The following is a 27,050-nucleotide window of genomic DNA, read 5'->3' as shown; positions in this document are numbered from 1 at the left end:
TTTTTCAAGTTGCTCATAAACACCCTCCTCCGTGAACGGCGCAGAATCTACTCCATTTTCTCGTGTAACTTTGCCAGACAATCTCGGTCCTTCTCCAGGATTTTCTTCTGTGAACACAGAACAGAAGTATTTGTTTACTTGAGTTTACTTTTAAATAAAATTTATGAAATATTTTGCAAAGCCTTACCTTACCTATGCCTTACCTGTTTGCAATAAAGATAATTTCAAGACTGTGTTGAATTTAAGAAAGCATGGGACAGGTATGTGGGATCTCATAGAGAGAGGAAGAGTTAGTGGATGCTGTGGATGGGCAGACTGGGTGGGCAATTTAGTCTTTTTCTGCCAAAATGTTTCTATGTAAAACTTGCCCATCCTATCAACAGAAAAGTACGCTGGTAGTGCCACAACACTTTTACATTTTTATGTACAAAATAAGGAGATGCAATATGTGTGGGTAATTCTTTTAGATCATTTTCAAAGTTAAAATATATACCTAGAATATGAAGGTTATTGTAGATTGCATTGGTTGCCAGTAAAGGCCCATATTTCTTTCAAGCTGGCATGCATAATATTTCATATAATGTATATAAATTCCTCAGAGACCCTAATTCAGCTTTGTCTAGTCTACCTTTTATTCATCTAGAATATATGATACACTCTTATTAAGACTTCCATCTAGTAGAGATATAAAATCTAAAAAAAATGTTTCAGGCGTGTTAACATATTTTGCTACTAGGGTCTGGAACAATTTACCTGTTAGTATAAAGACAGAATTGAATTATATGAGATTTTGTCCTATGCTAAAAACTTTCTTATTTGATAGTTTTTTTAAAATACAGTCAAACCTCGGTTTACGAGTAACCCGGTTTGCGAGTGTTTTGCAAGATGAGCAAAACACTCAGCAAACTTTTGACTCGCAAACTTTTGACGACTCAAACAAATGGTACTGGAGCCCACCAGGGACCAGACGATACTAGACCTGGTACTCACCAACGGAGGCAGCATCACGGATGTCTCAGTTGGAGATACATTGGCCTCCAGTGACCATAATATGGTATGGCTTAACCTCAAGGTTTCTCAAGGTCAAACACAGCAACGAGGGTTCTCAACTTTAGAGGCACAGACTTCGACCGCATGGGAATTTTTGTCCATCAGGGGTTACAAAAACAAGCACAACCTAACAATGTGGAGGATATGTGGTTGACTCTGAAGTCCATCCTACACGAAGCAACAAACCGCCACAGAACAACAGTAAGTAAGCGCAGGAGGAACAAAAGACCCCAATGGTTCAGTGCAGAAGCATTTATCACCTACAAACATTTAGGAAAACAAGAGGCGGAAAAAGACTATCTGGACAGGTCAAAAGCTGTCAAAATAGCAGTCAGGGAGGCCAAACTCAGAATGGAAGAAGATCTAGCACGGAACATTAAGAAAGGGGATAAATCCTTCTTCAGCTATATTAGTCACAGGAAAAGAAACAAGGATGGGATAGAACGCTTGAAGAAATCGGACAGTAACCTTGTAGAATCAGATTCTGCCAAGGCAGAATTACTAAACGAATACTTCTGCTCGGTCTTCACCTGTGAAGCACCAGGAGCTGGTCCACAGCTTCAGATGGGAGACAGCCAGAAGGACCCGTTCCAAGACTTCGAGTTCACGCTCAGTAGCGTCTACTACGAACTATCAAGACTCAAAGTAAACAAAGCCATGGGACCAGACAACCACTATCTGTTCTTTTCAATCTTTCCCTACGCACAGGAAGAGTCCCCTTGGACTGGAAAACCGCCAACGTTATCCCACTCCACAAAAAGGGCTGCAGGACAGAGACGGCAAACTACAGACTGCTGAGTCTCACGTCTATAGTGTGCAAGCTCATGGAAACACTGATCAAAAGAAATATTGACACAATCCTAGACGAGGAAAACCTACGTGATCCCCACCAGCATGGATTCACCCAGGGCAGATCCTGCCAGTCTAACCTAATCAGCTTTTTTGACTGGGTTACTAGACAACTAGATGCCGGAGAGTCACTGGATGTAGTATATTTAGACTTCAGTAAAGCTTTTGATAGCGTCCCACACCGAAGGTTATTGAACAAGCTGAAGTCGATAGGATTGGGGGACACTCTAACTACATGGGTTGAGGATTGGCTGAGTGGTAGACTTCAGAGGGTGGTGGTAAACGGTACCCCATCCAAAACGTCAGGCGTGATCAGTGGAGTACCACAGGGGTCGGTCTTGGGCCCGTTTCTATTCAACTTATTCATAAAAGATATGACCCAAGGACTTAGAGGAAGGGTATCACTGTTGGCCGACGACGCCAATCTTTGCAACATAGTAGGTAAAAACACATTGCCTGATAATATGACGCAGGATCTACTGCTGCTGGAACGGTGGTCAACAACATGGCAGCTAGGCTTCAATGCTAAAAAGTGTAAGGTAATGCACCTGGGAAAGAGAAGCCCGCACAGAACTTACATACTAAATGGTGAGACCTTGGCCAGGACCACGACGGAACGTGATCTAGGGGTGATCATTAGTGATGACATGAAGGTTGCAAATCAAGTGGAGAAGGCTTCCTCCAGGGCAAGGCAAGTGATGGGTTGTATCAGTAGAGGTTTTGTCAGCAGGAGACCTGAAGTCATGATGCTGCTATACAGGTCCATGGTGAGGCCTCATTTGGAATACTGTGTTCAATTCTGGAGACCACACTACCGGAAAGATGTGCTGAGAATCGAGTCGGTTCAGCGTATGGCCACTAGGATGGTCTTGGGGCTCAAGGATCTCACGTATGAAGAAAGACTGAATAAACTACGGCTATACTCACTTGAGGAACGAAGAGAGAGGGGAGACATGATTGAGACGTTTAAGTATATCACGGGCCGTATCGAGTTGGAAGAAGATATCTTCTACCTCAAGGGACCCTCGATCACCAGGGGGCATCCGCTGAAAATCAGGGGAGGGAAGTTCCATAGCGACTACAGAAAATACTTCTTCACTGAAAGAGTAGTGGATCATTGGAACAAATTCCCACTGCAGGTGATTGAGGCCAACAGCGTGACAGATTTTAAGAAAAAATGGGATATTCATATGGGATCCCTAAGGGAGTAAAGTCAGGGGGGCAGGTATTTGGAATGGGCAGACTTGGTGGGCTATGGCGCTTTTCTGCCGTCTTTTTCTATGTTTCTATGTTTCTAAACTGAGCATTGACTCGATTTGCGAGCTCCACCCGACCCGACCCGAGAGCGGGAACCAACAGTATTGCTCCCCCCGAGGCCACCTGCGCTGCTCCCTCCCTTCACGATCGTCTCCTCCCCATCTACCAACTGGCCCTGTCCTTATCCGTGTGCCACCGGAGTTAGAAAGGGCCTGCCGCCAGTCTGCTGCTGAGCCTTGAGCATCTAAGCATGCTCAAGGCCTTCTGGATCTCATCCTCACCGAGATTCTCATGAGACTCGAGATCTCATGAGAATCTCTGAGAGGGTGAGATCCAGAAGGCCTGAGCATGCGCAGATGCTCAAGGCTCAGCAGCAGACCGGCGGCAGGCACTTTCTATCACCAGCGGTGCAGGGGTAAGGACAGGGCCAGTCGGGAAGGGGGGGAACAGGCGATAGCAGCACCGGTGGCCTTGGGTGGAGCATGGGAGTCAGGGTGCGTCCGGCAGGAGTGAGCCAGCACCTGAGAGTCACAGCAGAGGGGGTAGTGGCATACGGGGGGGAGGGCAGCGTCCGGGAGTGGCAGAGCCAACAGTGTCCAGTCGGGCTCTGTGGCGGCGGCGGCAGTTTGCTTAGCCAGCACCACCCGCAGTGAGAGGCAGCGAACAGCAGCAGAGGAGGAGAATTGGAGGAGCCGTGTGGATGGGTCTGTGGAAGAGGCAGCGGTGGAGGCGTCCCTAATGGTAATTAAGTTTTTGGGGATGTGGAACGAATTGTTCAAGTTTACACTAACTCTTATGGGAAAAGTTGCTTTGATATACGAGTGTTTTGGTTTAAGAGCATGCTTCTGGAACGAATTATGCTCGTAAACCAAGGTACCACTGTATATTTAGATCAGTGGTCTCAAACTCAAACCCTTTGCAGGGCCACATTTTGGATTTGTAGGTACTTGGAGGGCCTCAGAAAAAAGAGTTACTGTCTTATTAAAGAAATGACAATTTTGCATGAGGTAAAAACTCTTTATAGTTTATAAATCTTTCCTTTTGGCTAAGTCTTAACAATAATATTGTAATTTATAGCTAAAAAGACATATGATCAAGAAACTTTTATTTTACTTTTGTGATTATGATAAACATACCGAGGGCCTCAAAGTAGTACCTGGCGGGCCGCATGTGGCCTTTGGGCCACGAGTTTGAGACCACTGATTTAGATGATTATTTTAATTCTGGTATATTGGTCTTTGATGAGAATTTGTAAATCCCTATTGAATTAAATAGGCTCTTGAGTTGTAAATTGCTTTGAACCTATGATGGTATAAATTAGAGATTAGATTAGGTAACTAAGTACAGTGGTACCTCAGAATCCGAACTTAATCCTTTCCAGAACCCTGTTCTAGTTCCAAAACAATTTTTCCCATTAAAAATAATAGAAACTAGATTAATCCATTCCTTAATTATAATAATATAACAGTTTATATACCGCAGGACCGTGAAGTTCTAAGCGGTTTACAATAATTAGAAGATGTTACATATTGAATGGATTTAACAATGTTCTGCCGGTTAACATTGACTGAAAGATGCTACAAGTTGAGTGGATTTAACAAAGTTAGAAACTAGTGATTAACAACTCTAGGGATCAGTTATTGTGGGATGAGGTTAGTTGCCTAAGTACTTTAGGAACAGATATGTTTTTAGGCGTTTCCTAAATTCCCCATAAGTAGTAGATGTAAGCAATTGTTCTAGATCTTTACTCCTTAATGCTGCCTGGTATGAGAGGACATGCTGATGATGTCTTTTGAATTTACATCCTCTAACCAGAGGGGAGACAAAATTTGAGTGTGAACTTCTCTTATGACTGTTGGCTGAGAAAGAGAAAAGGTCAGTTATGTATTTAGGGGCTAAACCAAATAGTACCTTGTTGTTTAAACTTGACAACTTGATTATCTACCCCCCTCCCCTTTTTAAAAAACTGTAGCGTGGTTTTTAGCGCCGGCCATGGCGGTAACAGCTCCGATGCTCATAGGAATTTCATGAGCATTGGCGCTGTTACTAGTGCGGCCGGTGCTAAAAACCACGCTACGGTTTTGTGAAGGGGGGGCAGATAATCAAGATGTCAAGTTTAAACAAATCTACCTTTTCTCCAAATTTTTAATTCATGCTTAATACTACTGTTAATAGGTGGGTTTTTTTCATGCTGTCAACATCACCCCCCATTTTTGTTATAAAGGGGGATAAATTTTTTGCACTATCTGCTTTAAAACTTTTTTTGTTCCTGTTTACTTCAATGGAACATATGGGGACTGACTGATTTATTTTAGTGTCAGTGTGAAGGGTTCAACAAAGCTAATGAACTGTGAGTTACTACATGAAGATATTTTGTGTCCTGTTATATTATCATTAGACCTGTGTTTATTTGCAGACTGCAATACATGTTAATGACAGCATTGTACCTCAGCCAACTCTCCAGCAGTTGTCTGCAGAAAAGCTGACGAGAGAGGCAGCTTTTCTTATGGATTGTGGATCAGTAAGTAGAGTTTGTTACTCAGACATTTAGATTAAAGACAAATATTTTTTGTTCCCTTGTTAATAATCTTTAAGTTAAAATGAATCCCAAATACTATATAACTGCTGCCATAACAGGAAAATGTATACTGTACATTTGCAGGTATACTGTAAAACAAGATCTGTAAATGTTTTGAAGTGCTTAGTTTACTTTAGTAAAAATTTGCATATGACTATGGCATTATTATGTGAATTTCTTTTTTTTTTTAATTCTTTATTCATTTTCAAAATTACATTGAATGTATGTATATATATATATATATATATATTCAATCACATTAACAATAAATATATCATTTAACATTCTATCATTTGTACAGTACATTAATTTTTATCCCTCCCCCTTCCCATCCCTGCCCGTTCTAACCAACAGCCCAGTATCTACAATACTTTCTTAGTTAGAGATCCTTGGTGCTCGTTCTATACTTTCTTGGAACTCTAATACTGTTTGTGCTTTTCTTAAGGTTGCTTTAATTTTCAGCACACTTAGGGTGCTCGATGATGGTGTGGGGGTGGAGGCTTACCGCCTTGACCCAGAAGTGAAGTGTCGGAGCTGGACTCCTATCGTTGATGGTTCACACTGAGAGCACCCTTCACATACATTACAATTACATGATTTTGTTTGTGAGTTGTGAATAAAGTTTAATCTCCTGAGCGTCCTCCGAACAAACCCTGATGTAACTTGGTTTGCCTCGTTGTGTTATCGCTATTGTAGGATTTTTGGCAAAATTTGAGTGTATTGTTGTGTGCTTTTCTTAAAGCAGAGGTATCAAAGTTCCTCCTCAAGGGCCACAATCCAGTCGGATTTTCAGGATTTCTCCAATGAATATGCATGAGTTCTAGTTGCAAGCACTGCTTTCATTGTATGCTAATAGATCTCATGCATATTCATTGGGGAAATCCTGAAAACCCGACTAGATTGCGGCCCTCTAGGAGGGACTTTGACACCCCTGAGTTAACGATTGTTTACTAGCAAACTTAGGGCTCCTTTTACAAAACTGCATCAGGCTTTTTTTTTTTTTTTTATTGCCGGCAGCAGTGGTATTAGCTCCAACGCTCATAGAATTCCTATGAGCGTTGGAGCTAATACCGCCACAGCCGGCAATATAAAAAAAAGCCTAACACAGCTTCGTAAAAGGAGCCCTTAAAAAACATTATGCTAAATGGTTGTTTTATAATGATCTACTTTGAGAACTCGTTGAGACATTTCCCTGAATACAGTGTAAAATTGGGTATATTTTTAGTTGCTAAGTAGAACATTTTGTACTTAGTATAATTTATGCAGCCAGAATATTGGTTTGTAGGTAGCAGCTTGGAAAAAGAGGTCAAATTATATTAATAGTATAATGAAGGAGCTGAAAAAGTATAAAAGCATGTGGGAGGTAATTTTGGAAAAGTTAAAAGGTATGACGTTATGGTAGGAAGAAAGCATGATTAAAAGAAAGGGGGTTGTTGCTAAAGCAAGAAGCCTTGCTAGATTTCTCAAAATAACACACTTGCATCATTCTTAGATTTATTTCTTTGAGGTATACTTTTAGGGCTCCTTTTACGAAGGTGCGCTAGCGATTTTAGTGCACGCACCGGATTAGCATACGCTATAGACATAGAAACATAGAAAATGACGGCAGAAAAGGGCCACGGCCCATCTAGTCTGCCCACACTAATGGCCCACCCCCTAACTACCTCTATGAAGAGATCCCATATGCCAATCCCATCTTTTCTTAAAATCTGGCACGCTGCTGGCCTCAATTACCTGTTGTGGAAGATTATTCCAGCGGTCAACCACCCTTTCGGTGAAGAAATATTTTCTGGTGTCGCCATGAAATTTCCCACCCCTGATTTTCAATGGATGCCCTCTTGTTGTCGTGAGTCCTTTAAGGAAAAAGAGATCCTCTTCCACCTCGATAAGACCCGTGACATATTTGAAAGTCTCGATCATGTCTCCCCTCTCTCTGCGTTCCTCGAGTGAGTACAGCTGCAACTTACCCAGTCGTTCCTCATACGGGAGGCAAGCCGAAAATCTACCGCCTGCTCAAAAGGAGGCGGTAGCAGCTAGCGCACACAGCAATTTAGAGCGCATTATTCTGTGCGTTAAGGCCCTAGTGCACCTTCGTAAAAGGAGCCCTTAGATTATTTTCTTTTAAGCTAATACACTTGGCAGGCTTTTACAAAGGTGTGCTGCCAATCCACCCATAGGAATAGAATGGGCGGCTCGGCATTTAGCAAGCACTTTTGTAAAAGGACCTGTTCATTCTTAAGTCTTGTGTATTTTTGAAATGAAAGATATATTGCTTTTCTCTGAAGACAAGCAGATATCATGAGGATCGTATATATTTATACTTTCCATATATTAGTGAGATGTTGCCATGGTATTCTGTTGAGAATTGGATATGGCTAAGTAAAAGGTGTCATGAAAACCTTAAAACAATATTATTGTCCCAAGAATGAAATGAAATTCAGAGCAAAAGACGGATTTTAAAGAAATTCTTTCTATTGTTTGCTGAAAATTATTTATTAGAATTTATTTTATGTTGGGTTTTTTGGGGGTTGTTTTTGGTTTGGGTTTTTTTTTTTAAATATCTGACAATAATTTTGTTGCTAATATTGCTTCTCTAAGGAATAACATAATTATCAAAAGTGTGTAGAGTGCTTTCTGCTCCTCCTTTCACTCTGGGCTGGGCTGGATATCCTTAGTCTAAATCAAAGCAGTTAGTCAGCCCTAGTGTGGGTACAGAAAGAGAGAGGGTACGTGGGGATTCTCCCTAAGACAATACAAGTCTGTTCTGCTTAATTAATTAAAACATTTAAAACATTTTGTAACACATAATGAGGTGAAATTAAACTTGTGTGCAACCTGTATCAACAATTTGAGCGAGATTCAATTTGAAAAACTTTTTCACACTACTGGTAAGAAGGAAGATACCATTCATAGTGAACTACCAGTCTCTGAAATCTTGAGGAAAGGTTGGTTCCCTGCAGGACATAGCCTGCAATTCAAATACTCTTCTGGCTGAAGTCATGGTCACTAAAAACATAGTCTTGACTGTTAAGTCCATGAGCAAGGCTTCTTCCCAGATCTCATATGGAGCCTGAATAAGTGCCCGCAGGATGAAATTAAGATTCCATGACAGAAAAGGCTGGCACACGGGAGGGAAAAGACGTAATGCTCCATTTAAAAACCTGGACACATCTGGATGAGAAGCCAGGGTTTGCTGTTTGGTCTCCCCTCTAAAACAGGAAAGACCCACTACAAGGCCTTTATTGAGCCCATCCTAAAGAAAGGCTAAGACCATGGCAATTGAGGCCTTGGTGTGCACCAACTCGAGAAACACTTCCAGTCCTTTGTATAGACTGCCAAAGTGGAATGTTTCTTAGATCTTAGTATGGCAGTCATCACCAGGTCCGAATAGCCTTTGCACACTAAGACTTTGTGCTCAAGAGCCAAGCTGTAAGACCAAAGCATCTGGATCCTCTAGGGCAATTGGGTCTTGCAAGAGGAGTTCCAGATGACAGGGAAGCCTTACCCCTTTGCTCCTTTGTAGACGCACTAGATCTGCATTCCACAGCTGTCTTGGCCAGTCCAGAGAAACCAGAATTACCTGCCTCTTGTGGGACCTTATCCTTTGGAGGACTCTTCCTATCATCGGCCATGGGGGAAGCACATACAGAAGCTCTGTTTGAGGCCAGGACTGAGCCAGAGCATCAAGGTCATCGCTTCCTGGCTCGTATCTTTGACTGAAGAACCGAGTGGCCTTCTTGTTGCCGGCTGATGCCATAAGATCAAACGTCAGTCACTCCCAGCACTGTAGACTGCTGTCGAAAACCTCCTGAGACAAAGACAACTTTCTGGGATCCAGTATCTTCTGACTCAGGAAATTCACTTGCACATTGTCCACTCCAGCTACATGTGCCGCTGAGAGCATAGATGGGCCTCAGCCAATTGTAACAGCATTTGAGCTTCCAATCTCAGCGGTGCATTCCTGGTACCTCCTTGCCAGTTGACATAGGCTACAGCTGTGGCATTATCCGAGAAGACATGGACCGCTTTGCCCTCCAAGATGCTCTCCAGTGCCTGAAGGGCTAACCCAATCATTCTTAGCTCAAAGCAGTTGATTTACCATCCCCCCTGCAAGGGGGTCCACTGACCCTACAGCAGTCACCCTTGGTAATGGACTCCCCAGCCGAAGAGACTGGCAACTGGCATCAAGATCTCCCATGTGGATATGTGCAGAGGCATTCTTCAGGATAGAGACCGTGGCTACAGCCACCAGTCCTGCATAGAGCTAGGGGACCATCGGGAAAGCAGTTCCTCCTCTAGAGGGAGTAAATGCACACTTACCGAGGGTACTATTTCTCATTGCCACCATGGACCCCAGCAACTAAAGATAATGCCATGCCATCGGAGCTGGCCTGTCCTTTATTACCAGAATCTGATACCTGAGCTTTGTTCTGCATGCTTCTGGAAGACCCTGTTCCAATCTGTATCGAACAGTATTCCCAGGTGCTCCAATAACTGTGTCTGAACCAAGTGAACTTTCTGAAGTTTTCACCCAGCCTAGGCTCTGCAGAAGCTGGACCACTTGGGCCACTGCTGCTTTGTTTTCCTCTGTCTTGGATGGTGCCCTTATTAAACAATTGTCCAGGTAAGAGTGCATCTGTATCCCCGCCTTGCAAAGGTGCACGTCTACAATCACCATTATCTTATTGAAGGTGCATGGAGCTGTAGCTAGTTCAAACGGAAGAGCAGAGAACTGGAGATGACGTTCTAGTACATGGACCAAGTCAAATCATGTCCAAATCAGGGAACCAATATTTATAACAAACTGGAGATCAAAAGCTCCAATTCATCAATTCCTAATAATGATCTCTCTTCTCTGTCTCCCTCCTCTTCTCTTTATTGCTTTTAATCTGCTTTTCTCCCTGCTCTCGCTACTCCTCTTGCTTTCTCCTTGCTTTTCTCGCTGCTCCTGCTACCCCTCTTGCCTGATGCTGTCCCAGTATGGCAATTCTTAGGTTCTTATGTGAGTCAAGTATACAATAATCAAGCCATTGTGACGTCACTGCTGAGGCTGGCTCTTAGGCATTGGTGGAATGAGGCATTATGACATCACAATCTCAGCTTTGGAATGTTGCTACTCTTTGGGTTTCTGCCTGGTACTTGGGACCTGGGTTGGCCACTGTTGGAAACAGGATACTGGGCTTGATGGACCTTCAATCTGTCCCAATATGGCAAATGAAGAGAGATCATTATTAGGCGTATGAGAATAATAGTTATTGAATGACTTCTAATATGTGCTCAGAGATGTGTAGCCTTTCCAAGGACCGAAATCCCTATAGCAAAACCCACCACTCAATCATTGCATATGTGACAAAGTACAAATGAATGAATATTTACAATTTTATAAGCTGTTTTCAATGTATGCCAAAATTTATAATTATATTCATTTAACTTCAAAATATCTTGTGGGTCCCTATACGAGCCACGTTTTGCTGTTTGTTTCAAGGAACCCAAATAATGAAGGTAAATGCTTTTCTCAAAGACAAGATAGGATGGTGAGTCCAATTCAAAAATTCCCACCCTATACAAGACAATTTACTGACAGTCCTGAAGAAAACTAACACAACCCAGAGCGAGAGGAGGAGGAGCTGAAGAATAATTAAATTGAGCTCTCTACAGACTTCACAGTAAAGAAGGGTAAATATTAGATGAGGGTAAATACTGCTGGTCAAGACTGATATTCCTGTTGCTCTAGAAATTATTTTAAGTTCTGTTGTTAAATTGCTCTTTTGTAAACTGCTCTTGAGCTCACTGGGTAAAAAAGGGTATATAAAAAGTCTGGTTGTTATTATTATGTGATACACCATACTTATGCAATAATTATATTTTAAATCTGGGAATATCATTTCCTTTCTTGATGTAATTTTCTTTATTGTTGCAGGTTTTTTATCTCTGGGTTGGAACGAGCTGTGATAACTTTATAAAAGATGTACTTGGATTCCCTAACTATGCATCAATACCAAAGAAAATGGTAAGTGCATTATTAAAGGTGTGGTAACATAGCAGGTATTGGTAGAAATGATTAACCATGAGAGAATTTGCATGCAGTGTCTCCACTGTGTACAGTTCTCATACATATTCATGGTGATTATCCTGAGGACTGGGCTGAGAATCATCATTCTAATGCGGGGGTAGGCAATTCCAGGCCTCGAGAGCCGGAGCCAGGTCAGTTTTTCAGGATATCCACAATAAATATGCATGAGATAGATTTGCATCTCAAGGAGGCAGTGCATGCAAATCTATTTCATACATATTCATTGTGGATATCCTGAAAACCTGACGTGGCTCTGGCTCTCGAGGACCGGAATTGCCTACCCCTGGTCTAATGTATACATATTTAGCTTCTTAAAATCCCTATGAGCCACACCCTTTTGGTAGCCCCTCTCTGAATTGCCTTCACTCTGTCTATATATCCTTCTAAAACTAAGAACTTTAGATCAATGTCTCTGTGTGCCACGAGAGATTCCAGAATTTTACTTTATTTTTAAAACTTCCCTTCATAAGTATGCACTAGAACAGTGGTTCCCAACCCTGTCTTGGAGGACCTCCAGGCCAGTCTGGTTTCCAGGATAACCCTAATGAATATGCATGGAGCAGATTTGCATGCCTGGCACCTCCATTATATGCAGATCGCTCTCATGCATATTCATTGGGGCTATCCTGAAAACCCGACTGGCCTAATGGTCCTCCAGGACAGGGTTAGGAACCACTGCACTCGAATAAATGGCATGTATGTTTCATACGCAAGAGTCTGTCAATGTTATGAATATGTGTGTACAGTACGTAAGGATACAACTGCCCAGACAAGCATCATTCTTTAACGTGATTGGTCCTTGAAAGTTAACAAGTAATTTTATTTTTATTTTTTTATACAGTAGTTATCCTAACTTGAGCAACAAAGCAATCAAGGCTTTGTTACCATTTGGTTCTTATCTTTGCAAATTTGGATTTTCAGCTTTGATGGAAATTAAATCGAAAAAAAAAGAGAGAGACTACAGATGATGAAATGTGTGTTTGCATATCAAGTATCGAGCCGTTTTCTGAGTTAATTCAAAAACAAGCACATCCATCGCATTGATTAGGAATTCTGTTCTATTTACTTTAGTTTCACTGTGTTACAATTACTTATGCATAGTTTAAAGAACTTTAAATAACTCAAATTTATTTTGTTGGTTTTGCAATTTTATAATTTCAAGTATAATGTGCTGCAAAAAACATTTGTTCCATTTAATGTGCTAGTGCTAAAAAAAAGTCTTGGAGACACTGCTCTAGATAAAGTCTCACTGGTGATCTGTGCAACAATGGAGTTATTTCTTTGTTCCTCTAGTTGTGCCTCTTCCTGTTCTTTCTAGCATAAGCAAATTTAATTGCCTCACTATTATTCATTTATAAATTTGTTTTTCATTTCCTTTGAGAATTTTCATTTCCATCTCCATTGAGCATGCTGACCAATTAATTATACTCTCTGTATTCTCTTAACCAGCTCTTAATTAACAGTAGAACATTACCTCCTAGCCTATGACTTTCTAATTTCCTCAGGAGTTGTTCATGAGATACTTTGTCAAATGCTTTTTGAAAATCCAGATCCACAATAATGGCTGGCTCACCTTTATCCACACGTTTCTTCACCCCTCCGAAGAAATGTAGTTGATTGGTGAGGCAAGATTTCCCTTGACTAAATCCATGTTGATTTTGTTTCATTAATCTATGCCTAGGTATATGCTTAGTAATTTTGATCTTTATTGTAGTCTCTACCCTTTTGCCCAGCACCAACATCGGCCTCACCGATCTATAATTTCCCAGATCCTCTCTGGAACCCTTTTTAAAAATTGGCATTACATTGGCCATGCTTCAATCTTCCAGTATCATGCTTGATTTTAAAGATACATTACATATTACTAGTTCTATAAGTTCATTTTTCAGTTCTGTCTCTTCCAAAATATCTAAAAATGTTTTTATTATGCGTGTTTGCTTTCCTATGCAATCTTCTTTTCAAAGTCTCTCTTTGCCTTCTTTATTAGTGCTTTGCGTTTGACTTGCCATTCCTTATGTTGTTTCCTATTTTCAGTTGGATCCTTCCATTTTCTGAAGGATGTTCTTTAAGCTCTAATAGTTTCCTTCATCTTGCTTTTTTGCCAGATAATGTGGTGAAAGCAGTTAGCTTAGCAGGGTTTTAAAAAAGGTTTGGCTATGGGCTAACAGAAGTCCATAAGCCATTATTAAGCTGGACTTAGGGAAATCCACTGCTTACTCCTATGATAACCAGCATAGAATCTTTTACATTACATTAGTGACTTCTATTCCGCCTGTACCTTGCAGTTCTAAGCGGATTACAGTGTAAGATAGCTGGACATTTCCAGGAAGTTACAAACAACAGTATAAGATAGCTGGACATTTCCAGGAAGTTACAAACAGCAGTATAAGATTGCTGGACATTTCCAGGAAGTTACTATATACAGTATAAGATAGTTGGACATTGCCGGGAAGTTGCCATTTAGGGGAAGATTACACAGTAGATGCAGGGGACGCTTATATCGTGGATGCACGGGACTTTTTTAAAAGACTTTGAAGGATTTTAAAAAAAATTTATATAAAATATATTCCAGTGCCTTGGAGCGTGATCATAGGTTTATCAACCTGCAATGACTGGAAGGCGAACTCTTTTTTAGGGAGGTCCAACAACCTTCTTTCCAGAGTTTCACATCTTTGAGCGAGTTACATACCTTATTGACCACTCTCCATAGGCAGTGTCAGGTTTTCATTATATTTAATTTCTTTCTGACTTCCTTTTTTTGATAACTATTATCCCTGAAGTTCACATGAAGAAATGTAGTGCAGCAACATGGTCGTCTACTCATACCTTTATGTTTTATTACTGTCTTACCAGTATGACTCAGAGAAGCATTTGGACAAACAATTCTACAAGCTCCTTTCAGTTAATAGTCAACTCGCTTCTCAATACTGTATATCTGTTCAAATTCTCCTAAGAATCTAAAAGAAATGAGAATGAGGCAACCCTCAGCTTTGGGATACTTATTTGTGTGGCTGATTTCATCCTTCTTGCTGATGGCAAAAGCACCGTTGCTTGCCTGTAATGGGGGTTTTCCATAGATGATAGGATAAATTAATGCCCATAACTACCCACCTTCCTAGGGAATTTATACCTGAGCTCTGCAATAGACTGACAGGATCATGAGGTAGCAACTAGGTGGAGAGTACTTGTGCATGGTCAGAAAAACTTTTGATTTTTTTTTAGAACTGAGAGAGCTGCCTGTCACTGTGTTTGTAAGATATAAACCACTAGTGTGCGGGATTTTTCTTGCTGTTTATGGAGGAGCCCCGTTATAATGTGCTTTCTTGCCAGCTTTTTTTTTTTTTTTCTTGTAGCAGTTGTTTTTATTGATTTGATTTGTCTGAAAGCACATTTGGTTATAGAGGAATTGTATATGATCTTTGTCCAGCTCTTGTTCAGGCTTTGGAATCAGCCTCATACCAATTACCATTCTTTTACAAATACCTGTTCAGTAAAGCCTCCTTTAAATTGTTCTTAATACATCTGAATTCTGTAGTTCAAGGAAATAATCCATAGTAATCTAATTTATTTTCTCAACACAGACACAACTTCCAGAGTTGGATACACTTTTATCAGAAAGAGCAAGAGCTTTTATATCATGGCTGAAGGAGAACAGACCACTAAATCCAGGACTTCATGTAATAAAGTAAGTACTTTCTAGTTTGATGAACTATATAAATACAGTAGCTCACTGTTATATTGGGGAGGGAATAGACATACAAGGGAGAAATTAGTTTCTGTATATTATATGAAATATCAAATAATTGCAGCTAATAGATTCAACTTGCTGTACAGTGAGAGATTAGAGAAATTGGGCTTCTTCTCCTTTGAAAAGAGGAGACTGAGAGGGGACATGATCAAAACATTCAAGATAATGAAGGAAATAGACTTAAGGTTGTTCACCCTCTCCAAGGTGAAGAGAACGAGAGGGCACTCTCTAAAGTTAAAAGGGGATAGATTCCGTACAAACGTAAGGAAGTTCTTCTTCACCCAGAGAGTGGTAGAAAACTGAAACGCTCTTCTGGAGTCTGTTATAGGGGAAGAAACCCTCCAGGGATTCAAGACAAAGCTAGATAAGTTCCTGCTCAACCAGAACGTATGCAGGTAAGGCTAGTCTCAGTTAGGGCACTGATCTTTCACGTAAGGGCCTCTTTGTGAGCAGACTGCTGGGCATGATGGACCACTGATCTGACCCAGCAGTGGCAATTCTTATGTTCTTATGTTCCTATATATAACTTTTATGTATTAGCACAAAGCACTAATTGGTTGAGGCACCTGTGTTAATTTTTCATTAGGTGCTTTTATTTTTCAACAGGCCAACATTATGCGATATTGAATCCTGATGGGAGGGGGAATAAAATTATATAACTGACATCTGCCAATCTTGATATTCATAAAATTATATTCCACTTCTATTAGCATTAAAATAGAGCATCTTTTCAGGCTATTGGATATGCCTTAACTGAGTACTGAATCCAGATTTTGAACGTTACTCTGCTTATTGACTTTGTTGCTTCTTTGATCATGCCAGACATTATAAAGTGTTTCTTCTTTGATTGTTTCCAAATCAATTAGAATCAGGCTGTGATCTGTTGCCATGGGCCTTTGTTTGCAATTAGTTGAAATGTTTCCCCTATTAATACCTCCTCGCATCTTATTTTAGTTCAGTCATTATGATAAGTCCTTGGCAAGGAAATGGAGGTGGGGAGGGAACATGCATCAGATTTCCTTCCAGAACCAAACAAACATACAGTGTCTGGATTTAGGGCCTATATCTCTGTTGAATGATGGCTGACTCCCTCCTCCTTAAGAGCTTTGAAAATATTACTCGTCCCTGGAAACCCTGAGAAACAGAAAGCCCAAGCCTGGCACCAAATCCAGATTTCCTTCAAAGCAGTATATAGCTTAGCCACTGAGCTACCATGTTATACTGTGCTTTCATCTTTTAAGCAACCTGCACATCTTTATATCTTTGACTGTGATTGATTTGATCTGCATGACAGAATTAAATAAGAAATTATTCACTGCTGTTTCTGATTTATTTTGTATGTGTCTTCATTTGGGGGGGGGATTTTGAAAGTATAATTTTTTTGTACATCTTTACTTAACTTACCAACTTCTAATGAAACGTATTTAACTTCATATTTAAAGCAGCAATCTACTATAGAAAGAAACTCCCCCACCCCCCAACACTCATTTCTTAGCATTATCAGCAGATTAATCCAGAAACAAGTGGGGTTGTGTCCATCTACCATCAGGTGGAGAGATAGAGTACTGAGTTGAACTTAGCCTTATTAGGTGTACTGTACAGCTTCCTGGTCAACCAGTATACTCTTTCTCCAGCAGGCAGATGGATGTGTTCTCACATTCTTTGGTCTCTACTTGTTAGCTCCTGTCCTGACCTTGGTCAGTTGAGCTGAGGGTTGCTTTGGCTGTGCTTTGGCTAGTAGTTACACCTGGTGGGTCTAGGATGATTCAACACGGCTGTTTCATCACTGAATCAGCCACGATGAATCATCCACAGTAACTCCTGACCTCTTGTGGGGGTCTATGCCCCCCACACTCTCCAAAGTAGGAGCACCACTCCCCCAAGGCAGGAGCACCCCCTACCCTGCCCCTCATACCTCTTTAAAAAGTTTACCAGCATGAGCAGCATCTTCTACCTCTCATCAGCCTTGACTCCCCTCTGACGTCACATCCTGGTCCTGCGATAGGAAGTGATGTCAGAAGGGAGCCAAAGCCTGTCGAGCAGGGGGGTGGAAGATGCTGTTCGAACCAGCGAACTTCTCAAGAAGTATGCGGGGGGTCAGAGAGGAGGAGAGGCACCGGCAGTGTGGGGAGAAGGAGAGGATCATTGCGGCTGTCGTGGAGAGGACAACACATTGTGGCTGTGATGAAACATCCCACAGTGAAACAGCCGCAATAAATCATCCCATTCCGTACCTGATCCTCCCCTAGGTCCTTTCCCCACTCTCCCATTGGGGCTTCTGTGCATTTCTCCTTTCCCACATGCTGAACAAAATGCAGGTATAAGTTGAGTTAAGAGCTTTCCCAGATACTTTGGCAAAAAAACAAGGTCCCTGTTACCCCCCGAGACTGATTTCCTGGCTCTTTCAGTTCGACGGTTTTTAGGGTGTGTCTCTCTAAATCTGCATCTTTAATGGTACTGTGTTTGATGGCAGCTAAGGAAGTTAAGAGGTGCTCGTGCTGTGAATAGCGCCAGGCACCGTCGGGCCCATGTTTGGGTAACTGCACCAACTCCTCTGCTGGAAACGGCACGTCAGGCCCTTGCTGTTTCCCGCACGGGGGAAGGAAGACAGCATTCTCCAGTCTCCCATGGCCATCTTGAATCAACAGGATGTTGCCTCCATGTGTTGTAAGCAGCCAGGTTTGGGGTCCAGTTCTTCTTAACTAGCTGCAATGGCAGTAGAGGATGATCCAGTCATTGTTTCTGGCTGCATTGGAGCACTTTTCGCTGGAGTTTGTCTTGCTGCTCTATAGGGTCTTCTTGCTTAAGTCCATTAGGAATGTGGATTTTTTTTTTAGCAGCTTCTAATTTGCCCTTTGCAAGAGCTAGCACAGCATCCTCTGATATTATTCTGCCTCAGCAAGAGGGAGTTGCAGCACTCTATGTCCGAGATAGACTCTTCTCCCCTCCCTCGCTTTAATTTAATGTGTCTTATATACTGCTAAATCTCCCAAAGTATTCAAAGTGATTTACAAAACAATTGAATTGACTTAAGTATTAATCTAATTAGGTACTTTGAATTTCCCTCTCTGTCCCAATGGGCTCACAATCTAACTATAGTACCTATGAAAGAAATAATTATATTTACCTGTATAAAGAGAAGGAAAAGGTGCTTTATCCTCTGACATATTCGCTGTGAATCTAGAGGAAGGAGAAATGCCGTATGCTGAATCAGATGATCCTACAGCAGCCCGAATATTCCATAGAGGAGTTGTCTGCTTTTATTTCAAAGGCACATGACTGCTTTGGCTAATCCTAAAATGGCCAGCACTAGGAGGCTTCCTAGTACATTTCCAGTTTACAGAGCTATGAAGGAGCTGATTGCGGCACAATGGGCCACTCTGGATGCAGGTTTAAGAGTGGCAAAGTCTATATCCTGGCTTTATCCTGTTTCTCAGGAGGAACAAGATAAATTCAAGCTACCAAGACTGGATGCCTTGGTTGTGGCAGTTATGAAGAAGATCACTCTCCCGGTAGAAGGCGGTGTTGCACTAAAAGATATCTAGGATAGGAAACTTGAAGCTTCTTTAAAGATGTCCTTTGAATTATGAGCGCTAGCTCTTCAGGCAGCAATTTGTGGTTCTTTTGTTGCTACAGCTTGTCTTAGCTGGGTCCAATAAATTACAGATTCTATGGTAAAGTTTGATTCCCAGCTCCCAGCGGAGATTCCTGTCATGGAGTTTGGATTAGTGTATTTGGCAGATGCCCTATATGATCTCATCAGAACTTCGGTGAAGCAGATATCCTTGGCACAGGGATTATGGCTTCATCATTGGGCATCGAATGCCACATCCAAGCAAAACTTGATTAAGCTTCCTTTCAAGAGGAAACTTTTGTTTGGGGAGGACTTGGAGAAGATGGTTAAAGATTTCAGAGACTCAAAGTCACAGTGCTTACCAGAGGACAAGCCTAAGGGGTCATTTAAAACATTCAGGCCCATTTACGCTTTAGGGACATCAAGCAATATAGACTGGGAACGCCTTCTTTTACTCAGAAGAGTAAGTTTGGGCCAAAACAGTCCTTTCATGCAGATAAGCGAGCAGTCTCTCAGGCTTCCTGTCCTGCAGCCCCATGTACCACACAATGATGGGCTACCGGCTCTCTCTGTTGTCGAGATTGGGGAACGGCTGTCCCTGTTTATGGCAGAGTGGGCCAAGATTACCACAGATCAGTGGGTACTAGATATTGTTTGAGACGGTTACAAGTTAGAATTCTCCTGTCCAATTGCAGATTTTATCCAAATGAGAGGTGGTGCAGCTGACTCTCAACTCTTTGGTGGATCTCGGAGCAGTGGTGCCAGTGCCTTACTTGGACCGAGGTCAGGGCCGATATTCAATCTACTTTATCATACCAAAGAAGGGAGGCATATTCAGGCTGGTCCTAGACCTCAAGAAAGTCAATTAATTTTTGAGAGTAAGACGTTTCTGCATGGAGACTGTGCTCTGTTATTGCAGCGGTTCAACCAGGGAAATTCTTACTGCTTTAGATCTCAAGGAGGCTTATCTGCACATTCCCATTTGGCCACCTTATCAGCGTTTTCTTTACCATTCTGGGCCAACACCATTTCGTGCAATGTTGTTTGGTCTTGCCACAGTTCTGTAAACATTTTCCAAGGAGATGGTAGTGCTAGTGGCATTTTTGTGAAAGGAAGGTATCCAAGTCCACCCGTATCTGGATAACTGCCTCATTCGAGCATCTTCTGCACAGGAGAGTCAGAGGATTATGGCGAAAGTAATCACCCTCCTTCAATCCTTGGGATGGGGAATCAGTTTTCCCAAGAGTGCCCTCTCGTCATTGCAGACGGATAGAGAAAGGATGTTTCTACCCAATCACAGATGCCCAAAAACTACAGTCTCAAGTTCGAAATGTAATGCAAGCCCTTCATTTTGGACTCCATGGTGGTGACCTTGGAGGTAGTTCTGTGGACTTGTTTTTATATGAGATCTCTTCAAAGGTTGGCCTGGTGGTCACTGGTGTCCTAGGATTATAATCACTGATGTCCTAGGATTATAATCTACATCTGCAATGGATGCCACAAGCATGACGCAGTCTGGCCTGGTGGCTTCATACTCCCAATCTCCTTTAGGAGATGCTGATAGCCTCTCCAAACTGGACACTTGTCACTACAGATACAAGTCTAAAAGGCTGGGAAGCTCATTGCCTTCATTGCAATGCTCAAGGAAGTTCATTCAGTGAGAAAGCTCAGTAACACATCAATTTTCTGGACTTACGGGCAGTGTGTATGGCTCTTCTGGCATTCCAACCCTTGTTACAGGGCAGAGCGGTGTGAATGCTGTCGGACAATGTCACAACAGTAGCATACATCAACAATCAGGGAGGCACACAGAGTGCACCTCTCGTGATGGAGGCTCAACTTCTGATGATTTGGATGGAGGCCCACCTATCTCTGCTTTCACAGCTCATATAGTAGGGAAAAAGAATATTCAGGCAGATTTCCTAAGCAGAAATGTGCTTGATCTGGGAGAATGGGAGTTGTTGGATGCAGCCTTCCAAATAATTACTTGGAAATGGGGAGTGCCAGTCATGGACCTCATGGCCACGGCTCACAATTCCAGAGTACCCAGATTCTTCAGAAGACACAAAGAGATACGGTCAAAGGGCATAAATGCTCTCCTGCAGCCAAGTCTACAGGCATATTACTGTACATCTTCCCACCATGGCCAATGATAGGCAAAGTACTACATCGAATAGCACACCACGAGGGGCGGGTGATTCTGGTGGCTCCAGATTGGCCATATCTGCCATTGTATGCGAATCTCATCCAGCTGTTGGCATACAAGCTATTGAGAATTCCAGTGACAGTGGATCTCTTGTCTCAGGGATCCATTCTAATAGAGCAATATTTATTAAACCTGTTCTGGGGGCCCAGTTGTGTTTTCAAGATATAGGGCTAGATTGACTAACAAGAGGACATGGACTGAAGCTAAGGGGGGACAAGTCCAGGACAAATATCAGGAAGTTCTGCTTCACTTAACGAGTGGTGGACACCTGGAATCCCTCCCAGAGGAGGTTATTGCGGACTCCACCGTTCTAGGATTTAAAAGCAAACTAGATGCACATCTCCTTACGAGAGGCATAGAGGGATATGGGTGACTAAAATTACGCCAGGTGTACACTTGGCTGGGCCCCGCATGTGCAGATCGTCGGACTTGATGGACCGACAGTCTGATCCAGAGATGGCAGTTCTTATGTTCTTAACAATAGCGACTCAAATTGCTGTTAGCCGATTCTCTGTCCGATTTTCCAACAGCGATTGATTCACTATTAAGTTTGCATGCAAATGATTTGCTCGCAAACCCATTGACTCAATCGCTCAGTGAGTGATTGAGACATGCGCTGAGCCCTGACAGTAGTGACAGGAGAAGCAGTCTCCTGTCACTGCTGTCAGGGCTTTTTATGGCACAGATATTTTGCTTGTATTACCCACGCAAAATATATGTCCAATTTTTTAAAAAAACCACCACCTCCCAACAAAGTGCCCCTCCTCAAACCCAAAAAAATAGCAGGAGGGATGCCCACTCCCTCCTGCCACCAGACAACCCCCCATACCTTTTAAGTCAGGAGCAGGAGGGGTGTTCAGTCAGTCAGATTCCTCAGGCCCCTCCCAATCATATGATGCACCTGGGAGGGGCCTAAGGCCCACATTGCTGATGGTGGCCAGCGGAGGAGCATGAGGGACTGACTGAACAACCCTTCTGCTCCTGACTTAAAGGTATGGGGGGGGCCTCTGGCAGGAGGAAGTGGGCATCACTCCTGCCATACTTAGGTTCGGCGCATGGGGGGTCGTAGGGAGGGGGAGCGTCAGGTGGCAGGAGGGAGTGGGCATCCCTCCTGCCATTTTTTTGGGGTTTGGGGAGGGAGGGGGCGCTTTCATGAGGCTTTTTTCATATATATATATATATTTTTTTTTTTTTTTTATTATTATTTTTTTAATTGGGCAGATATTTTGTGTGTGTAATACACGCAGAATATCTGTGCCATTGCAAAAAAATGAAGAAAAAAACAAGCAGACCCATCAGTAACACAGTTACCGACAGGTCTACAGCAGTCGGGTTTTAGGATCGTAATACCCGATGCAAAATAGCCAAGCAAATGTAAGTGAATCAATCGCTTGGCTATTTTGCATGGGGTTTTGCTAATTTGCATGGCCGGATCGGAAAATGGGCGATCGAGGGGAAAACACACGGTGGGCCGTTTTGTGAATCGGGTCGGTTAGCAGTGATCGGTTAGCAGTGGTTGGTTAGCAGTGATCGGTTAGCAGGTTTAGCGGCGATCGCTGACTTTAGTGAATCTGGTGCAAAATCGTGGGAACAAAACTTGTATAAAGTGAATTTTTTGCTAGACCTCAAAAACCCAAGGCATTACTTATTGTCATTCTCTGTGTCATTGGTCTTAGCATGGTGACATTAGTTAATTTTCCTTGTTTAGTTGATTTAGTGAATCTGGGCCATAATGTATATGCTTAAAATGAAGTATTTTTATAGACAGTGATAAAATTTTTTTAATTTTTTTTCCTTCTTTTAGGGATGACAGTACTGCCAAAATAGAATTTTTCCAGTATCTAACTGAAGACAGAACTGAGGCTGCATTTTCTTACTATGAATTTTTGCTCCACATCCAACAGCAAATCTGTAGAGGATGAGGCAGCAAAAGAAGATCACTCTGGACATGTTACATAATAATGAATTGCAAGAGATGTGTAAGGATTTTAAAAAGCTAGATGCACCTTTCCTACTGCAGGCACGCTGCAGCCTTCTAATAGAAGCTTCTAAGGTGGCAAATTTGTAGTCCCAAAATGAACTTGTCAAGTTTGCTTCAGTTCATATGGAATGCTAGCCTAGAAGTCATGCCACTGGTTCAGTAACTACATTCTAAGACTCTTTCTACACAGTTCCAGTTGTGAGGCAGTACAATGCCCTGGTGGATTTTTGTAGATATGTGGGATGCTCTTTTGTAATGCAATGTAAAATGTCTGAGCTGAGGTCGTATCGTCCTCAAACCTCTTTTCTTAACTTTAATATATTTCTTCCAGATTTGAGATGCCAAAAGGCAGTATAGTACATGTTATTTGTTTGTGATATACTTTTTAAAAGACAGATTCTTCCTTTTTAAATGATTTTGCCATTTTCCCCCAGGAAGACCTGAATTTCAATACACAGATTATTGAAAATATATAATGTGAATAGAAGTATGTTTCTTAAAAGATGAAATATGTAAAAATGTAACTACAGGATATGAATTACATAATGTTTGAAGCTGTGTTGGGTACCTGAATGATCAATCAATTTGTCCCAATTAGAGAATGAGGCTTATGAATGCATATTAAGAGCTCTTGTCTGTTGACGAAATGCAAGTCCATTTTCTTTGTAATTGTTATCTTTTATGTGAATTTATTTATGACTGGCTTACTAATTAAAAAATAGCCTATTTTGCTTGATCATGCGTTTTTATATTTATGCAAGTGATTTCTGTTTTAGAAACCACCTTCTATTATGCTGAATCTCAGATTCACTGTGGACTCTGTAACGTATGTAATTACTATTTTATCTCCTTGAATACTAAAAGTAAATAATCTTTCAAAGTTTGAGTTACTGTGTGTGTTACTGAAGCTCAGCCACTGTTTGTTGAATACATATTCCAGTCTCTTGTAGAGCAATAGGTATTTTCAGTGCCCCTACTTTACACTGCAAAAATAGCTAAGAGATTAAAATCTAGTCTCCAATCTAGTCTGATCATGTCTTATCCCCCTCTGCCGATACTTTAGCTTGTTTTTTTCAAGATAAAATTTATCTTATTAGACAATCTTTTTCTACAAGCAAAATTGAGTACCTCCCTATACATTTCAAATATTTTACAGAGGAGATTCCAGTTGATCGCTTTTGGCATTCTTTCACTCCAGTATCTGAACTTCAAATTTCTAGACTGTGTGAAAGGATGAGAAAGTATAAATGCTCATTGGACCCTTTTCCATCTTACTTATTCCTTAATATTCCTCCTCAAGTTATAACATGGCTAACCGCTTTACTGAATTTTTCTTTAGAAAATGGTTATTTCTCACAATCTATGGGACAAATAACACTTACTCCTCTTCTAAAAAAAAGCAGATTTAGATCCCACAATTTCTTCTCACTATCGACCTATTGCTAGCATACCTCTATTGACAAATATGTTAGAATCAATTGTAACTGGTCAACTTACCGACTACCTAGAGACATTCTCTTTACTTCAGCCATTCCAATATGGATTTCGTTCTAACTTTAGCACTGAAACCCTACTGGTTTCTCTTCTGTCAAAAATTCAACAAATTCGTATCTAAAATAAATGTTCTATTCTACTTCAGTTTGCTCTATCTGCAGCGTTTGATGTAGTTCATCATGATATTCTTCTTCAGTTACTTTCAGATATAGGTCTTCAACAGGTAGTTTTGGATTGGTTTTCTAAATTTCTTTTGTTTCGTTCTTATTCAGTGAACTTTGAAGGTAATACTTCCAATTCTTGGCGGCCTCCTTGTTGGGTTCCTCAGGGTTCTCCTTTTTCTCCAATTTTATTTAATCTTTATATGACCACCTTGAACACCTTTAAGCTGTCAACCTGGGAAACCTTATTTACAAATGCAGACAATATTTTCATATTGATTGAGATAGATTTGGATACTATTGATTTAGTATCCAAAGTAAATCTTTGTATCTCCAAACTTCAAGCTTGGGCCCAGTCTGTTCGAATAAAGCTTAATACAACTAAAAACAAATTATTATGGCTAGGTCCAAGATTGAATTGTCTTCATTCTTCTGTAGCTCTGTTTTCCGGGTCCTCCTTACAAATTGAGTTCTCTGCTAAGATTTGGGGAGTCTTTTTTTATTCCTCTCTCTCCTTCAAGGATCAAATAAACTCCTTGGTCAAGAAATGCTTCTTTAATCTATGTATGTTGATGAAGGTTAGGCACCTCTTTCATCACTGTCATTTTTCTATTCTAGTTCAGTCAATCGTATTATCTCGTCTCAACTATTGCAACGCTATTTACCTTGGCGTTACAAAAACCTGTCTTCATAGATTGCAACTAATGTAAATTTGACCACGTGACTCCGTTGCTTCAGAGTCTTCATTGGCTTCCGGTTTACTGTAGAATTCAATTTAAATGTGCTTGCGTTGTTTTCAAAATTCTATATGGTATCTTCACTCCTTTTATCCCTCTATCTTGGCATGTTTACAGATTCTCTTTAGCAAGAGGTATCCAACAACTTAAACTCTCTCTTCCTTCTAGGAAAGGGATTAAGGGAGTCAAGATTTTTAGTCAATCTTTGGTTTTTAAATTCTCTCAACTTTAGAAGGATCTTCCTTTTATTTTAAGTGTGATTGTGCTGTTGGTTCCATCGTGATTGTGCCGCTGTCAGCGGACTGGAATTAAATGCACTTTCGTCTCCGGTTCTAGGACAAGCCTATTTGTCCCTCTAGTACTCCCAACTCCTGAAGAAGACATCGAAACAGGGCCTTGTCAAGTGGAGACATAGCGGTGATATGAAGTCATGGACTTGAGAAGATTCAGCTAAGTCAACTGGTCTTTTAGCTTTTTCACGGTTCTTATTGTTCTCACTTGATTTTTGTGTGATTTACCATCAATTAACAGACATAGTGGTGTTATGAACTTATGTATTTATGAACTCAAAGAAATTGAATTTAATTGATTGCTTATTTATGAATTTAAAGAAGACTCAACCCAATTGATTGTTTTTTTATTTTTATTTTTCCTTACATTTTTGTGATTGATTTTTGTAGGGGATTTCAAATACACTTAATTTTTCTTCCCTCCTTTTTTTGTCTCACATCGGATGCACGTTTGCACTTTGTATTCATTGATTGAATGATATTATTTAAAGTAAAAGGGTAATTGTGATGTACAGGGCAGGATTTATTTAGACCTTCTGGTCTGGTGCTAGTCATCTATAAATACCTGCCTGGGGCCTTGGTCACTCATATGGAAATTTGAGCCTGCACTGAAATTCCCGATTAAATTTACAACCTGTAGAAAACATCTGTATGCTGATTTTAAATAATGTTGTTTCTTGCTAAACAAGGCTTTAACTGAGTAAGTGAATGCTACCATTTTAATAACATTGCTGAGTAATATGCACACACCATCCTAGTATCTTCCTCCCACCCCATCCCAGCATGAATACAGCAAGGGCTAACCTAGATGACATTTGGGCTCATCCTGCTCAAAGAAGGAAGTGAAAGAATGACATGGTAAGAGCTGAGAAACTGTAATACACCAATGAGTCTGGCTCTTATGAAGTAGGGATGTGCTTTTGAAACAACATAGGATATGTCAAAAGATATAGCCCATCAGAAGATAAGCAGGAGAAGAACAAAAACTTTCTATAGAAAACAGAAACAGCAAAAAGCCAAGATGAAACCACAATCTGTTTATTAATTTTATT

At 41.1% G+C, this 27,050-nt stretch overlaps 1 protein-coding gene across 8 annotated transcripts in view; it reads left to right on the top strand.

Annotated features, from left to right (window-relative positions):
* The window catches only part of SEC24B (SEC24 homolog B, COPII coat complex component), a 237,619-nt gene extending 213,566 nt beyond the window's left edge, over positions 1-24,053 (top strand). For all 8 annotated transcript variants that reach the window (XM_033956191.1, XM_033956237.1, XM_033956226.1 and 5 more), the window contains 4 exons: positions 5,573-5,677; positions 11,655-11,744; positions 15,389-15,492; positions 23,140-24,053. In XM_033956191.1, coding sequence (XP_033812082.1) covers positions 5,573-5,677; positions 11,655-11,744; positions 15,389-15,492; positions 23,140-23,257 — 417 coding nt within the window. In that variant the 3' untranslated portion in view covers positions 23,258-24,053. The remainder of the gene's footprint in view (positions 1-5,572; positions 5,678-11,654; positions 11,745-15,388; positions 15,493-23,139) is intronic.
* Positions 24,054-27,050: the final 2,997 nt, after the last annotated feature.

This window comes from Geotrypetes seraphini, chromosome 1, assembly GCF_902459505.1.
Source record: "Geotrypetes seraphini chromosome 1, aGeoSer1.1, whole genome shotgun sequence".
NCBI lineage: Eukaryota > Metazoa > Chordata > Amphibia > Gymnophiona > Dermophiidae > Geotrypetes > Geotrypetes seraphini.
This window is presented reverse-complemented; position numbering and strand designations above follow the sequence as displayed.